Genomic DNA, 17199 nt, shown 5'->3' with positions numbered 1-17199 from the left:
TTAGGGTACGAAAGGTTACACTAACATTATTATAAGTAAATATAAATTAAATTAACAAGGGGTAAATCAAAATGTAGGTCTGTGATCTACAAGAAAACGACTGTCGTAGGACACAGAAGACCATTTGCCCACAGCAGACGTCAACAGCATAGGGGGTCTGTTGTTGCTGCGAAGCAGGGTCACTTTCAGTGCTATGCTGTGGCCCCAGGGTGACACTGCCGTACCAGTGTCTGCTCCCATGGGGAGCAATGCATTACTGTGACAACCTTCCTGTACAAAGACAATAATTGATGGCATTTTCCTTTTCCTATGCATAATGCAGAAGGCAGCGGCATAGAAAGAGGATAAAAACTAGGAGAAATAAAAGTATTTCTCCTCATTGCACCAGTCTTACGTCTCTCCTGTGGAGGCATAGGAATCTGACGTATTCCCAGGTTCACGATTTCTCATAAATATGGGAATGCTTCAGATTCCATGGGTGTTGCGTGGGAACACCCATAGTAACACCCATGGAAGAGCCCTCTCACAAAGTGTTCTGCGTGAAAGGGGCACTTATTTACAAGGCATGAAAAGCCACGTAAAATGGCTTTGCGTGGTCTTGTACATATACTGCACATTGATCCAGCGGAGTGTCCAAAAAGTGTCGCTCTGGTGGCGCAAAAGTTCTGCTTGGGCCTCGTAAATGGGGCTCTGTGTTCCTTCAAGACCTCAGCCAATCTCCTTCTGCTAGTGGCCACTGGGTACCCCAGCCACATGTTTGTCTGTTTGCTCCCTATGGACCCCAGCTAATACCATGCCATACCTAAACACTGACACTAGGTGGCACTGCTGCACCTGTGTCTGTTTGTCTGTCTCCTGCCTCACCGAGAGGCCCTGGCCGCTCAACTACCTACTAACTCGGGTCAACATTGACTGCTGGAAGAGTATCGGCAAAAGAGTTCCAGCTTATGCTGTTTCTCCTGAATTGTATAGAGATCCCTTATAGAGAGCACATGAAAATACTGAATTATCTATTCCCACTTCAGGTAAGGCCATTGTTATTACCCAATTCAGTTGTACTCATTGTATCGACCTCAGGAAGATTAAGGGCTGAATCCATCACCAAAACTGAACCTATTAATTGCAGGTTACACAAGGAAGCCTGCAACTGGCCCTCTATCCACTGAAAGTACAGATAACTAATACAGCCACAGAAAGTTAGTCCCAAGAAAAGGGCAGTGCACCCGAGTACACCATCACTCCATGGCCCCCTTCAAACGTGCTTCCTCAGTAAAACAGAACTTAAGTGATCAAGCAAGCCCTCACCTGCCTCTGTACTTCCTGCTCCATGCGTTGGTTCTCGCGGCGACTCTTCCACAGCGCGTGCGCCAGCTCTTCCTGGACCTCTTTCAAATAATCATTATCGTTTTGGCATGGAGCCAAGCTGTCGGTCAAAGATAAACCAGATACTGGTCAGTTAGGCGCTCCAAGATGGCGGCCCAATTACAAGTGCATTCGGCGACCCATGGCTCCGTTAGGTGCATTTTGAGAGAGACCCATTTGCGACCACAAAAAAGCCTTTTCTACTGTGCAAAGCCCAAAATGCAATTCAGTAACTTATTACCGAACCGTAATTTGGGTTTTGCGATGCGGTATTTGGAAGGGGCGGGTTTAGAGCATCACTTCCTAACAGCATTTCACAGTGTAATGTACGAATGTTTTGCGACGAAATTTGGTTGCAAAACATTTCCATTTTACAGCCAAATCAAAGTTGGTGGTAGCCCATTCGCAAATAGGAAGAGGTCCCCAAGTGACCCTTTCCTTGTGAGAATGGTTGAATAAATATTTTTTGAGAGCAGGAAGTGCTCCGATGCACTTTACCGTTTAATTGTTTTCCTTTTAAACGCATCCCGTTTTCCTTTCAGGAAAATGGGCTGCATTTAAAAAAAATTCTGCTTCATTTAAAAGCAATCACAAACATGGTGTCCTACTGACCCCAGCAGGCCACCATCCCTCTGATGGCAGCGAATCCCAGTGGGTTGCAAATTGCGATCTACCTCATTAATATGCATAAGGTAGGGCTCTTTGCGACCCACTAGGAATCGCTAATGAAACTCAAAAGAGTTTCCCACATTAGGAATAGCAATTTCCTAATTGCAATTCGCAGGAAATCGCAATTAGGAAATTGCTATTCCTAATCTTCGTACATTATGTCCTAGATCCCTTTTGGACGGTCAATTTGCTATGAAGGGCATGACATTGAGGACCGCTGAAACTTGATTTACCCTGCTTTGCATGCATCTATATTGTTTTACTGGCATGTTATGTTTAAAAAGGGTATATAGGAAGTGCTTTAAATGGACAAAATAAGTGCAGGTACTCATCAAAAGGAGGGATAGACTGGGGGTGGAGTTTGGGGCGGGCATAAGGGCGGCGCAAAAGGCGGATCAAAGGGGCGGGGCTTCGTTTTTGACCCTTTTCAAGATTTTATGCAAGAAATCTGCATGCATTGTTAGAATAACAGATGCATCTCTCCATTAGCTTTTTTACACTAATAACCATTGATATAGAACTTACCAATCAGTGTTTATTACCACCCAAAGTAACCCATTTACTTCAACCTTAAAAAATTAAAAGATTATCGAAAAACAAGTAAGGTTCTATATATCAGCCTTGTTGTTGAATGCAGGTCGTTGCTGTAGCGGCACAATTAACTAAGATATATGGCAAGGATGTTAACTTGTGACCTACAGGGAAGACATGGATCTATGCAACAAAAGCAGTATCCCACGTAGCTATCTACATAAATAAATAAAAATAAAAAATCTCTGATCTACATGTTGCATGCTGTGCTTTCCAGCAGGCACAATGACCCTCTATGCAATTTTATGGTGAGTGCATTACCCACCAGAGTTATTCATTTTATTGCTACTCATGGTGTCCCAATCTTTCTTACGTAAGAGAGAGGCCCCGGATTCCTGTTTCTTATGATTAGTGAATGTGCTTAGTTGCAAAAATGCAAGCATTCGTTCTCGGCACTAGTGGAAACCAGAGTTGCTTTCCAAGGGACATACTTTGTGTAACTTCAGTAAGCTGCATATTCTCTCTTGCTGCCACAGGATGAGGACTGTTGACCCAGAGACAAAATTGCTGCTGGTGGTTCAACCTCTCAACATTCCATTTTACGTGGTTGAAAAGAAGTGGTGGACAGAGTAAACATGTTGCACATGTAATATTAGATGATTAAAGGTATCTGCTGGGTTATCTGAATACACTTTTTAATTAAAATATACGCATTATGTTTAACACAGCACACATGATGAAATAAACATCTCTGTTGGATAATTTGAATTGCTTTAAAATCTTTTGTTGACATTACTTTGCAGTATTTAGTGCGAGCCCAGGTATGTTAATTTAGATAACTTATATTTTATGCCTCATATACTTAATATAGTAAATGTCAAATGTATTCTTGCATTTTAAACTGTCGATGAAATAAATATTTGAAAAAAGCAACAGACATTGACATCACATTACAAATTGCAAGAGGGTCTGTCTGAATCGAAATATGGCCACTGACATGAAGTCACGGTCAAGAGATAGGGTTTATTACAAATGACATTTGTTTTCTGTGTTGTACCAAAATAACTTGTATAAAGGACCACCTGGGGGTCCAAAATAGGAGAAAAAATTCAGTTTTCCTGTTTTTGGCGTCTAATCAGTGTGCAATACATTACAACCATGAGTGCGAGTTACATGCATGTACCTAGTCATGAATTACATTTTTGGCTTTTGATAGAAATACAGCTGTATACTTCCTTGTGGCGTGTAAGCCCAGACGGGTTAGCGTGAGAGAGCTAGCTGCAAGCATCTCTGTTCATATCACATTTTCACTGGCTTCCCTCCTTCTCTTCCGTTCAAGGTCGATGAACAGGGATCATTGAGTTTGGCAACGAGATCCCATATTATTTACACATGCAAGGAGGCAATTTAGTTGTAGACCGAAGGTTAGAGATAGTGAATGCAAGTGCAAACTTGAACACTTTTGTTCTGTTGAGGCTTCTTGAAAATACCCACAACAGGCACCCGTAACTTGAAAAAATGCTTCTATATTTTTTGTAGATGCACACTATCGAGCATTTAACTTTTACATAGAAGATTAAGCAGCTATCGAACTGTGTTGCATGCAGACTACCGAATATAGATATGCCATGAGGACTTTACCGTTACTCGATTCCTGCAATACTTAAGCGGTATAATACGGGTGATCTTTTGGATATATAATAAGAATTTTAAGCACTGATGTCGTTCATATAAGTTTATACTCTGGTCGGTCATTCCTATTTGACGTTCTAGTGCACACTCTAGAAACTTGTAGTGAGCCCTGACGAAGTTCCCAAGGCTCAGGGGAACGAAACGCGTTGGCTGTGTGCCTGTCTTTTAAACAAGACTACGAATAAAGAAGAAACTTTTTCTACTACAGGTGTTGGTTCTTGCATTACTCGTGATAGAGTGCACCTTCCTTCTTTTGCGGACTAACTTTTACATAGTGCTCAACATCTTGTCTTGGGATAGATGTACTGGTGAATTTTTGTTTAAAAGTCTAATGGCAGCAGTTTACATATAGTGGTTTCTGCAACAGAAGTGTCACTGCAGCCCTGTGTTACCTCCAGGGGCGTAACACAGGCCCCCCAGGCAGCCCCCACGAGGGGGGGGTGGCAAGCTCCAGGGGGCCCCCTCGGCACTGCACTCTGGCCGGACAGCTCTTGATTGAGCCCGGAGGGGGCCCCTCTATGTACCGTGGCCCTCTCACCTTCGTTACACCAGTGCCGTGAACAATGCCTTTCACACCCTCCTCGCCCATTAAGTTTTACAGCCTCCTGTCTACGCCCGCTGTGTAAGAACAAAGAATAAACTCCGTGAAGCCACACCTCTGCTTTGATGACTTCCAGAGCAGTACAGGCAGATCACTGTGGACTGGTGACAAGAGCAGCTGTCTTTTGGCCCAGCCCAGGCTTCCACGGTGACTAATAGCTGCTGCCGAGGTGATCGATGAACGGAGCGACATCTGCGTCAAAGCCAGGCCCTCGTGAGTACCGGCACTGTCCTTGATCGAGGAAAAGTGCCAGTACTCAATGGGGGAAAATGAAAAGGTGCCGGTACTCAGTACCGGTGAGTACCTGCCCATTTAAAGCACTATAGGGATTAACAAGCTTGGTTGCTCAATGGATTTTTTATTATTTGTGTGATTAGGGTAGGCCGATGAGTAACTTTATATTATCTTGGTGGTGTCAATAATGATTTTATTTTAATCGTTCTAATGTTTCACCTATTTTTATAGTGTTTTGTGTATTGCAATTTTTTTTATAAGCGTCGCACTAGATTTAATAAAATAAAAGTAGCTTGCAAGACTCTTAAGAGTTAACAGTTTGTCCGGCTGTCTTTCCATCAACCATTGTGGCCGAATTTCCGTGAACGCAGAGCTACAAAATCTGTCACATCTACAGAGATTCGCCAGGGAGGTTTCCTCGCTAAAGCGAAAATCAGGCTACGTCTGTACTGGTGAACTGTCCACCCCACATGTGCGCACTTCAGGTAGACCTGCAAAGTCGACAGCATTGTCAGTAATGGCATGTCTGCAGCCCCAGCAAAACACACAAGATGATGGACGGAATGTTGCACATTGGCAAAACATTCACACCCAGTCACAGATCTGGGTTTAATTCATAGTTATTTTGCTCACCACGCCACCTCAGTTCAGACATGGCCATATGCAAATCAGTCTTTATCCTGTGCCTCATGGGGACAGTCCAGCCCGAACTGCCAAGCCATGTCTTCCCTAGACCGGAATCAAGCATCCTAGGACCGGTTTCGGGGTTTCACCCCTATTCAGCCAGGATAGCTTGACTCCAGTGGCGTAGTGAGCACTGGACCCACGTCCGGGCATACCCTTCCCACATAGGGCAAACAGCAAAACACACAAGATGATGGACGGAGTGTTGCACATTGGCAAAACATTCACCCCCAGTCACAGATCTGGGTTTAATCCATCGCTATTTTGCTCACCACGCCACCCCAGTTCAGACATGGCCATATGCAAATCAGTCTTGACCCTGTGCCTCATGGGAACAGTCCAGCCCGAACTGCCAAGCCATGTCTTCCCTGGACCGCAATCAAGCATCCTAGGACCGGATTTGGGGTTTCACCCCTCTTCAGCCAGGATAGTTTGTCCAGTGGCGTAGTGAGCACGGGACCCACGTCTGGGCATACCCTTACCACATAGTGCAAACAGCAAAACACACAAGATGATGGACGGAATGTTGCACATTGGCAAAACATTCACCCCCCAGTCACAGATCTGGGTTTAATCCATCGTTATTTTGCTCTCCAGGCCACCCCAGTTCAGACATGGCCATATGCAAATCAGTCTTGACCCTGTGCCTCATGGGAACAGTCCAGCCCGAACTGCCAAGCCATGTTTTCCCTGGACCGGAATCAAGCATCCTAGGACTGGTTTCGGGGTTTCACCCCTCTTCAGCCAGGATAGCTTGACTCCAGTGGCGTAGTGAGCATGGGACACACATCTGGGCATACCCTTCCCACATAGGGCAAACAGCAAAACACACAAGATGATGGACGGAATGTTGCACATTGGCAAAACATTCACCCCCAGTCACAGATCTGGGTTTAATCCATCGTTATTTTGCTCACCAAGCCTCCCCAGTTCAGACATGGCCATATGCAAATCAGTCTTGACCCTGTGCCTCATGGGAACAGTTGAGCCCGAACTGCCAAGCCATGTCTTCCCTGGACCAGAATCAAGCATCCTAGGACCGGTTTCGGGGTTTCACCCCTCTTCAGCCAGGATAGCTTGACTCCAGTGGCGTAGTGAGCACGGGACCCACGTTTGGACATACCCTTCCCACATAGGGCAAACAGCAAAACACACAAGATGAGGGACGGAATGTTGCACATTGGCAAAACATTCACCCCCAGTCACAGATCTGTGTTTAATCCATCATTATTTTGCTCACCACGCCACCCCAGTTCAGACATGGCCATATGCAAATCAGTCTTGACCCTGTGCCTCATGGGAACAGTCCAGCCCGAACTGCCAAGCCATGTCTTCCCTGGACCGCAATCAAGCATCCTAGGACAGGTTCCGGGGTTTCACCCCTCTTCAGCCAGGATAGCGTGACTCCAGTGGCGTAGTGAGCACGGGACCTACGTCTGGGCATACCCTTCCCACATAGGGCAAACAGCAAAACACACAAGATGATGGACGGAATGTTGCACATTGGCAAAACATTCACCCCCAGTCACAGATCTGGGTTTAATCCATTGTTATTTTGCTCACCACGCCACCCCAGGTCAGACATGGCCATATGCAAATCAGTCTTGACCCTGTGCCTCATGGGAACAGTCCAGACCGAACTGCCAAGCCATGTCTTCCCTGGACCGGAATCAAGCATCCTAGGACTGGTTTCGGGGTTTCACCCCTCTTCATCCAGGATAGCTTGACTCCAGTGGCGTAATGAGCATGGGACCCACGTCTGGGCATACCCTTTCCACATAGGGCAAACAGCAAAACACACAAGATGATGGACGTAATGTTGCACATTGGCAAAACATTCAAACCCAGTCACATATCTGGGTTTAATCCATCGTTGTTTTGCTCCCCACGCTCCCCAGTTCAAACATGGCCATATGCAAATCAGTCTTGACCCTGTGCCCTGTACCCTGTACCCTGTGCCTCATGGCGGCAGTCAGTAGCGCTGTCGGCACCTAGTCATGGGGACACTGGGACTTTTCTATAGATATATAGGATGCCATCCAAAGGGTAAGGAGTACAATCTTACGATTTGGAATATATGTTTATCTAATCTAGATCTGGATTAGAGCACTAGCCTGGGAGGTACTACTGGAAGGCGTGAAAAATTCTGACCCTGAAGTGGAATTCGCCACCTCAGAGGGAATATCTGGACAGGGGAGCCCTGGGAGGCGAGAGCGGGAAGAGGGAATGGCGCTAGAGGAGAGGAGTCCATAATAGAAAAGTCCCCCAAGATCGATGAGGAGGGCCTCTATGTTACGGATGTACAGGGCACAAGATTTCAGTACAACTCAGAAAGATGCAGCATGATATCAGAGGAAGCAGAAGCGAAGGGAAGCGGGGGATGTTGGGGAAAAGTTGGGAGGGGGGATAATGCCTATACAGATGTAGACTAGACAGTGACTCTAAGACTAATTATCAAATGTCGCTGAAGTGTAAGGGTACATTATGCAATTAACAGATATGTGATAAAAGAGAGATATAAAGGGACTGGAAGATATAAATGTATTGCTGAAATTGCAGATGAAAGGTTGATTATAAAAGGCAATAAAATATGTTTTTTAAAAAAAATCTAATCTAGATCTGGATTGTCCGCTTTATAAGGCCCAACCAGACTTGGCAGTTCGGGCTGGAGTGTTCCCATGAGGAGCAGAGTCAAGACTGATTTACATAAGGCTGGGTCCAAACTGAGGCGACATGGTGAGCAAAAGAACAATGGGTTGGAGTGCTACCCGAGCTATTGCGCAACGGCGGTGCCTCCAATAGGGCGCAGGAGGGCGCAGGAAATCACCCTCCCTGCTGACAGCACAGCAAACATGAAAATTAAAACAGTAAAACATTATTTTATTCCCTTTTATTTTTCAGTGCAGCTGCCAGCCCGAGCCAACTGCTGTAGAGGGGCCAGCAATGCTGACTGGCCAGCAGGGGAAGAGGAATGGTGCACACCTAAAGTTTAAATTGGGCATGTAACTTTGGCCGGCTGTCTTGCAACGGCCAGCCTGACATGCACACTTTAACCCTCTCCACCCAAGCTGTCTTAGACAGCTGGGTGGAGAGCAGGCACATGCCTCTAGTGACTGCAGGAGCCCTGAGCCGACCTGCTCCAACCAGTCCTGGCAGTGCTCTCATGCTAGTTAACAGCATGAGAGCAGCATGTGGATTGGATGAGGGAGTTGGCTCAGAGACCCCTTGCTGCCAAACTGCAGGACCAGAGAGGACGGGAGTAGGTAAGTATGTTTTTTGTTTCTTTTAACTTATTGTACTGTTTAATTTATTTTTACACACTGCCAGGCAGCGTGAGAAACTCGTGCTGCGTTCAGCCTCCACTCCAGAGCTCTTAATTGTGTCCCGTTATAAACACTGTTGATAACAGACCACGATTGAGAGCTTTGGTGTTTCACCTAAGGGCATTCAGGAGTGTCCGCCTAATCGCCTAACTACATTAAAAGGGGATCAGCCGGCACTGATTGCCAGTGGTTAGACTTCACTCAATCAATCATTATTTATAAAGCGCGGCTCTTCACCCCTGAGGATATCCGGGCGCTGAGGTCTTGCTGGTCTTAGTTGAAAAGCCAGGTCTTGAGTCCCCTTCTGAATTCCGCCAGGGAAGGGGATTTTCACAGGTGGAGGGGTAGGTCATTCCAGGCCTTGGTGGCGAGGTAGGAGAAGGAACGACCTCCGCTGTGGCTTTGGCGAATGCGGGGGGTATGTGTGCAAGGCCTAGGGAGGCGGAGCGCAGGTGTCTGGCTGGTTGGTGGAAGTTCAGGCAGTGGTTCTTGTATGCTGGTCGTGTAAGGCTTTGTAGGCGTGTGTCTGGATCTTGAACTAGCATCACTTCTGGAGGGGGAGCCAATGGAGGTTCCTGAGGTGGGGAGTAATGCAGATCTATTTGGGGAGGTTGAGGATGAGTCTGGCTGCTGCGTTGTGTGTGGTCTGGAGTCTCTTGAGGAGTTGAGCGGTGGATACTGGTGTACGGCGTGTTTCCCTAGTCTAGCCTGCTGGTGATGAGAGCCTGAGTGACAGTCTTTCTGGTGTTGATGAGGATCGATCTGAAGATTTTTCAGAGCATGCAGAGGGTTTAAAGCAGAAGGAAGCGCCTGCATTGATTTGGCGCTTCATGGTGCGTTTACTGTCGAGGATGATGCCAAGGTTGCGTGCGTGATCTGTTGGTGTGGGTCTGAGCTCGGGAGGCCTCCAGGTGTTATCCCACGAGGAAAAGTTCTTCTCAAAGATCAGCACTTCTGTCTTGTCCATGTTGAGCTCCAGGTAGTTGGTACTCATCCAGTCGGAAACGTTTGTCATGGCATTGCGGTAGTTTGCTCTAGTGGCAGAGGGGTCTTTAGTGAGCGAGAGGATAAGTTAGGTGTTGTCTGCTTAGGCTATGATGTTGAGTCTGTGGGTTCTGACGAGGTCGGCGAGGGGTGTCATGTAGGTGGGGCTGAGGGACGATCCTAGGGGTATGCAGCAGATGATGCTTTTGGGTTCTGAGGGGAATGGTGATAGGCGGAGTCTCTGAGTTTGTCCTCTGAGAAAGGATGTGATCCATTTGAGGGCGTCTCCCTGGATGCCGATGCAGTTGAGCCTTTTGATGAGAGTGTAGTGGGATACGGTGTTGAATTCCATGATGAGATCGAGGAAGATCAGGGCTCCTGTTTCACCCCAGTCAAGGAGGGATCTAATGTCATTGGTGGGAGCGATCAGGGCGGTCTCAGTGCTGTGGTCAGTGCAGAAATCAGATTGGGAGGCGTCAAGCAGGTTGTTTTTTTCTAGGTGTTCCGTGATCTGGTGGTTGATCGCCTTCTCCAGGACTTTGATGGGGAACTAGAGCAGAAAGATGTAGTGGTAGTTTTTGAGTTCACTGGGGTCGTTGGAGAGTTTCTTCAGGAGGGGTATGACTTCTGCGTGTTTCCATCTGTTGAGGAAGGCAGTCATGGTGATGGAAGTCTTGAGGATGTTGGTGAGTTCTGCACTGATTTCTTTGGTTCCAAGGTTTTTCTTCAACCTGTGGGGGAGGGATTCATGGGGGCTCTGGAGTGGATCGAGGACATGAAGTCTAGGGTGGTCTGCATGGTGAGTGGATTCTATGTGGTGATCGTGTGGCTGGCATCCGTAGGTCGGAGGAGGTTGCTGAGGTCGAAGTCGGTGGGTTGGCAGTTGAAGTTATTGTAGATGGTGAATATCTTGTTGTGGAAGTGGTCCGACAGGGTGTCTCAGAGTTCTCAGGAAGGTCAGATCATGTTCTTGGTGGCTGACAGGCGGGAGAACTCTCTAATAGTGAAGAGTATTTTAGTGAGGTTGGTGCTTGTTTCAATGCAGTCTGTGAGGTCGTCTCTTTTAGTATCTTTGATGCGTTAGTGGTATTTGTTGAGGGCTGAATTGTAGGTGGTTCAGTCGGTGGGGTCTTTGGTTGCGCGACATAATTTTACTAGTTGTTTCCAGTTGCATTTGATGGTTCTGAATTCTGGTGTGTACCAGCTGGTTTGTCTTGAGGATCTTCTAGTTTTGTCTGTCTCATGAGGGTGACTGTCTGCACATTTGGTGAGCCAGTCAGAGAAATTCTGGACTGCCTGTTCCAGATTTGATGATGCATCGGGCTGGAAGTTGTTGAGGGCCTCTGTCCACTTGGTCTCAGTCCCTTTCTTCCAGTTGTGGTGGGAGGAGTTAGGGCCTGGTGGTGACTGGGGAGCCTGCGATGGTAAAGTGGACGATGGCTAAGTCGGTCCAGGTGAGTTCGGTGACATGGCTGTACTTGACTATGTCACTGGGTTTGAAGATAGAGTCCAGCATTTGTCCTGCCCTGTGTGTGGGTTCAGTGACCAGTTGGGTGAGGCCGATGTTGCTCATGCTTTCCAAGAGATTGGTGGAGTTCCTGTCATTGGGGTCATCGAGGTGGAAGCTGAGGTCGCCGAGAAGGATGTAGTGCTTAGAGTCGATAGCTAGGGGGACGATGAATTCGGGGAGATGTTGTCGCACAATCCAGGTCGTAGTCCTGGGGGTCTGTAGGCAAGTGTGCCTCTGATGGTCATTCTGGAGTCAGTTTGAAGCTGGAATTTGAGGTGTTCCATGATTGGTGTGGTGTTGTCTTCGGTGGTGGTGCATAAGAGAGTTTTCTTGTGGGAGAATGCAATGCCTCCTCCATCTTTGTTGGTGCAGTCTCAGTGTATCATCTTATAGCCATTGGGCGTTGCGGTGGCAATGTCAGGGGTTGAGGAGGGGTTGAGCCATATCTCTGTGATGAAGATCACGTTGGGCTGAGGGTGGTGATGGTATCCCAGATTTCTGTAGCGTGTTTGCAGAGGGACCGGGCGTCGAGCAGGATGTACTTAAGCAGTCCTGGGGTATTCGTAGTCTCCTGGGTGGGTGTGGCGAGGATTACTGTGTGGGTGAGAGGTCCAGCATTGCAGGTGAAGCAGCAGCACAGGCAGGTGAAGGTTCCTTCTGTTGATAAGGGAAACGTAATGCAGCAGTTGTTTTTGCAGCGTTTGGGGTCCAGGAGCTCAGCACTGGAGTATTGTGGGCAGCCAGAAGGCCAGGGTTCCTGATGCTGGGTGCGGTCCAGGCACGGACAAGTGCAGACAGGCTTGGTTTTGGCGTGTCAGTGGTGCCTGCTGTCCGCAGCCACACTATGGCCTCCATTAAGTAGGTCCTGGGGGGAGGGAGGGGCGCTGAGTGGGGGGAGGTGAAAGTTTGAACGGCGGGAAAGCGAGCTGTGAAGCAGGCCGGCTAGCGGTGAGAATTCAGTGAATAAAATGAAAATAAAGTGAAATAACATAAACAGTTATAAAAGCAATGATAGAACAACAGTATTGACAGTATGTGGCTAACTAACCAGGAAATAAAAGGCAGTACTGAGCAGAGGGATACAACAGGCAAAGGTCATTCTGACCCCGAGCAGTTCATGCAGCAGAGCTTATTATCATAAAGGTGGAAGCGGCAGGCTGCGGCAAGCAGGGGCGAGAGAAGCGAGTGGCACACAGAGGCAGTGTCAGGGAGAACCGCTCGATGTATCGAGGGGGAGCAGGCACAAGAACCTGCCTATTGCAAGCAGCCTCCCATCACCTTTTGTGTGTTTCATCTACCACCCTAACTGCGTGGATCTTGTGCTCGCTGTGTCACTAAAACCAAGCTGTATCTGACTGCTGAGCCCACAACTAGAGTGGAACCAGTCCTGGGTTGCATGTGTTTTGGTTCAGAGAGGACCTGGCTTGGCAGTTTAGAATGGATTGTTCCTATGAAGAGCAGGGTCAAGAATGATTTGCAAATGGCTGGGCCCAAACTGAAGTGGCTTGGTGAGCACAAGAAAGATGGGTTGGAGTGCTACCCCAAGCTGTTGCCAGTGGTTTGACTTATTGCAAGCAGCCTCCCATCACCTTTTGTGTGTTCCAGGTACCGCCTTAAATGGCTTTGATATGACCAGATATGGGTCCCGTGCTCACTGGAACCAAGCTGTACCCGGCTGATGATCCTATAATTAGGGCAAAACCAATCCGGGGTTGCTTGTGTTCCAGTTCAGGGAGGACCTGACTTGGCAGTTCAGGCTAGACTGTTCCCATGAAGAGCAGGGTCAAATCTGATTTGCATATGGCTGTATCCAAACTGAGGTGGCATAGTGAGCAAAAGAACGATGGGTTGGGGTACTTCCCCGAGCTTTTGCCAGTGGTTAGACTTATTGCAAGCAGCCTCTCATCCCCTTTTGTGTTTTGAGAGAAAAAAGTCCCTCTGCCCTGTGTTAAGGAAGCATAGGATTAGAGGATGTAATGATGCACGAGACACTTTATGTTCTTTGAAGCACTTTGACATTGCCATTGGAAATTAAGTTTGGCTTATACAGGCAAGATCTTTTTACTAAGGTGTTTTTTTCTCCTAAATAATGGATATAATTCAGACGTTTTGTATTGATTTCAATATTTGTCAAATATTGTATGTAGTTGTAGGAATGCCTAGTTTGTAGGAAAACATTGTGTGACCAGGATATAAAGGTTTCAACTTTTGTATATTGTCAACATTTTTAATATTTTGTATAACATGGATGCTGTTTTGTTTGCACTATTGCGATTGTATAAGAATAAATTCTTGAAAATTAAGAAATTAATGTAGTGGGTTGGGAGCTTCCAGCATTTTAGGGACACGGTATGCATCTTTCTGTTCCAGCCCACCACCCTTTCCATGGAGGTCTGTCATGGAGTAAACCTGCCAGAAAAAGGCGGAGTACGATTCGCCATGGGCTGGGACGACGGTCCACCATATATGATGGCTTCAGCTCAAACCTTGGGCCTTAAACCTCGGAACTGATGGAGTCCCTGCAAGCAGTATGTCCGCCACCTGGGAACACTGGGGAGGGGATGTGGTCTGACGGCTAGATTGCCGACTTTGGAGCTGGGAAACCAAGCTTCGAGCCTCGGGGTCAACTCCACATCCTGTGATTCTGGGCAAATCAATTTATCTCCCTGTGCCTACCCAAAAAATAAATGTGTCCTTGTGTAACGTAACCGGTGCTCATGTAAAGCGCTCCAATACCTTCGGGTCGAGTTCGCGCTATATAAATCTGCAAAAAAAACCCCACTAAATAGGGTTACACTGCTGGAGATGTAGAAGTTGGATCCGCCATTTTACGCAAATTATCGTTGACTACCATCTTCTAAATCAGGTCTACAGTGTAAACCCCCCCAAAAAAAACATTTGTAATGAGTTGGTTTGGATGCAAATAACCCTATTTAAATTCTGCGTAATCCAAGCTCGCCCCGACAGGGTATCACAGGCATAATTAGGGTGCAGTGGGCCATTCCCAGCCTTGGTCCCTGGCAGAGACGTTTTAATGCATGGGCAATGTGGGCTCTGGCCCAGGGCCCCAGCCTTTCAGGGGGGGCCCCTGACACAGTCAGCTCAGTTCTCCACAGTTTTGCCCTAATGACCTTGAATATTTCTTAAACAGATTGTTTTAAATACTGTTTTCCTTTAATTTCTTTTTTATGTACCTGATATGTGAGAGTCTAGTACAGCCATTTTGCAGAGAAATGATTCTTTGAGATCAAAACAAGGCCTAACATATAAGAAATGGGAGAGCGTCACAGAGATTATTTGCAGTAATATTGGTGAGCTGCTGCTGTGTTACAATATTGAAAACACACATAACTATCCCTGAATATTAGATGTAAACACATTTAGGGCCTTATTTATGAGAAGTGAGGCATCGCTGTGTGAAAACAGGGATGGGTCACTTCTTAGTGTGCCCTCCTTGCGACATGATGGAAGCGTCATATTTACTGTATAATGCATCATGTCGCAAGGAGTTACAGATACGTCAGTATTTCTGACGTATCTGTAGGCACAAAAGTGATGCATTGTTTGGGGTGTGTCTGAAAATAAATGCAACTTCAGCAATGTGTCCTTTCACGTGGGGCACGCCCCATGTGAAAGGGCCTGCATCAGTCTTACGCCTGCTGTGAAGCAGGTGTAAGATATTGACACAATGGCGTCCTAGAAGTGGCTCACTGAGTTCTCATAGATTTCAATGCACAACTACTACAAGGCTTTTTGCGGGGGAACACCCACCCTGCATACATTATACCTGGCGCAGGTATAATGTGGTGCAGGGGTTTACAGAGTGAAGCATCTGCCTAGATGTGTCACTTTGTAAATAGGGCGCAACATTGCACATTTTTTACGCTGCCGGTGCATCACAAAACGTGACGCACCGGCGGCATAAAAGTGAAGCAAGGCCTTATAAATAAGGCCCTTAGATGCACTGTCAGGAACCTAATGAAATGAAATAGTGTATTTAATAAAGCGTGTAGCTACTCAGACTACAGTGTCTTGGCACGTGACAGTGGGAGGAAAACGTGCATAAAAGACCCATGAGTTATTAAAAAGCCAGGTTTTTAAGTTCTTCCTGAAAGAGAGTAGGTATGTGGTTCGTCTCAGAGACTCAGGGAGTCTATTCCACAATTTTGCACCTAGAAAGCCGAGGGATCTGCCTCCAGTGCGGGCACGCCATAGTTTAGGCACGATGGCCAGGTTGGCATTGGAAGATCTTAGGGGTCTAGATGTTGTGTAGCGATTAACACGCTTATTTAGGTAGCTGGCTCCTAAGCCGTGGAATGCTTTAAAGAAGATGGTCATCGCTTTGAAGTCGATACGTTCTTTTATACGGATACAGTGTAGAAACTTAAGAATAGGGGTCATACTAGATCTGGGTTTTGGTCTCAGGATGGCTCTGGCCATCGCGTTTTGTACCACTTGTAGGCGCTGGATAAGGGATTTGGGGAGACCAAGGTACAAGCTGTTGACATAGTCAAGCTTTGATGTTACCAGGCACTTCACCACGATCTTTCTGCTCTCAAGCGGTAACAGTGGAAGGAATTTTTTTAGCATCGGAGTATGCCAAAGCAAGTGCCAGTTAGATTTTGGATTTGAAAGCTCATGGATAGTGTCTTGTCTATGACAATTCCTACGTTTTTGACTTTCTCCTTTTCGGCAAGTAGGGGCGGCAGATCTTTTGGCCACCAAGACCTCCAGTCAGGCGTTTCTGGATTAACAAAGAAAACAACTTCAGTTTTGTCAGGATTGCACTTCAGCTGATTGATCTTAAGCCAGTTAAAAACCTTTGTGAGGCAAGACCTAATCATTGCCCCGTCAAAGTCGGTTTCTTTTTCAAATGTATAATTCAGCTGAGTGTCATCAGCGTAGGAAACAATTTTGGCGCCCACTTCCTCTACCAGAAATGCAAGGGGGGATAGATATATATTAAAAAGGATAGGACGGAGATTGGAGCCCTGAGGGACACCTACATTCATGGCCGGAACCGGGGATTAGAAAGGGGGAGCCAGATGTCCTGAGATCTATTTGCCAAGAAGGATGACATCCATGTTAAGGCAGTCCCCCCCCCCAGGCTGATGTTAGCAAGTCTCTCCAGGAGCCGCTCATGTGGGACTGTATCGAAGACCGGCGACAGATTGAGCAGTATCAGAACAGCCTTGCCTTCCTGGTCCAGCTTACCTTTGTGAAATTCAGTCACTTCCAGCAGAGCAGACACCGTACTGTAGTTAGCCCTAAAACCGGATTGGGACTCATGAAGGAGCTTCCCATCTTCAATGTGTTTTTGGAGGGCCTTGTTTACATGCTTCTTTGATACTTTGGAGAGGACCGGAAGAAGGGAGATTGGCCTGTAGTTGGCAGGGTCCATCGGTTTGGCGTTAGCCTTTTTTATCAGTGAAAGAATCTTAGCATTCTTCCATAATTTCGCCATGTTGCCTGAGGGGAGGGAAGCATTAAAGGGCTGGTTTACCGTTGGGTTTATGGTGGGAGCTAATAGGTTCAGGATATTCACTGGACATGGGTCGGGAGGAGAGCCAGACCTAATATTTTGGAGAAGGGTCAAAGACTCTTCAAGC

General features: G+C 46.9%; 1 protein-coding gene across 3 annotated transcripts in view; it reads right to left on the bottom strand.

Moving 5' to 3' along the window:
- The window catches only part of KLF1 (KLF transcription factor 1), a 205042-nt gene that overhangs the window by 68045 nt on the left and 119798 nt on the right, over window positions 1–17199 (bottom strand). For 2 of the 3 annotated variants that reach the window (XR_014960499.1, XM_085600637.1), the window contains exon 4: window positions 1306–1423. The exons of the other annotated variant lie outside the window; for it this stretch is intronic. Coding sequence is in view for 1 of the 2 variants with exons in the window: in XM_085600637.1 (XP_085456763.1) it covers window positions 1306–1423 (118 nt within the window). In the remaining variant the exon portion in view is untranslated. The remainder of the gene's footprint in view (window positions 1–1305; window positions 1424–17199) is intronic. 3 annotated transcript variants of the gene reach the window in all.

Source organism: Triturus cristatus, chromosome 4_2 (assembly GCF_964204655.1).
Source record: "Triturus cristatus chromosome 4_2, aTriCri1.1, whole genome shotgun sequence".
Lineage (NCBI taxonomy): Eukaryota > Metazoa > Chordata > Amphibia > Caudata > Salamandridae > Triturus > Triturus cristatus.
This window is presented reverse-complemented; position numbering and strand designations above follow the sequence as displayed.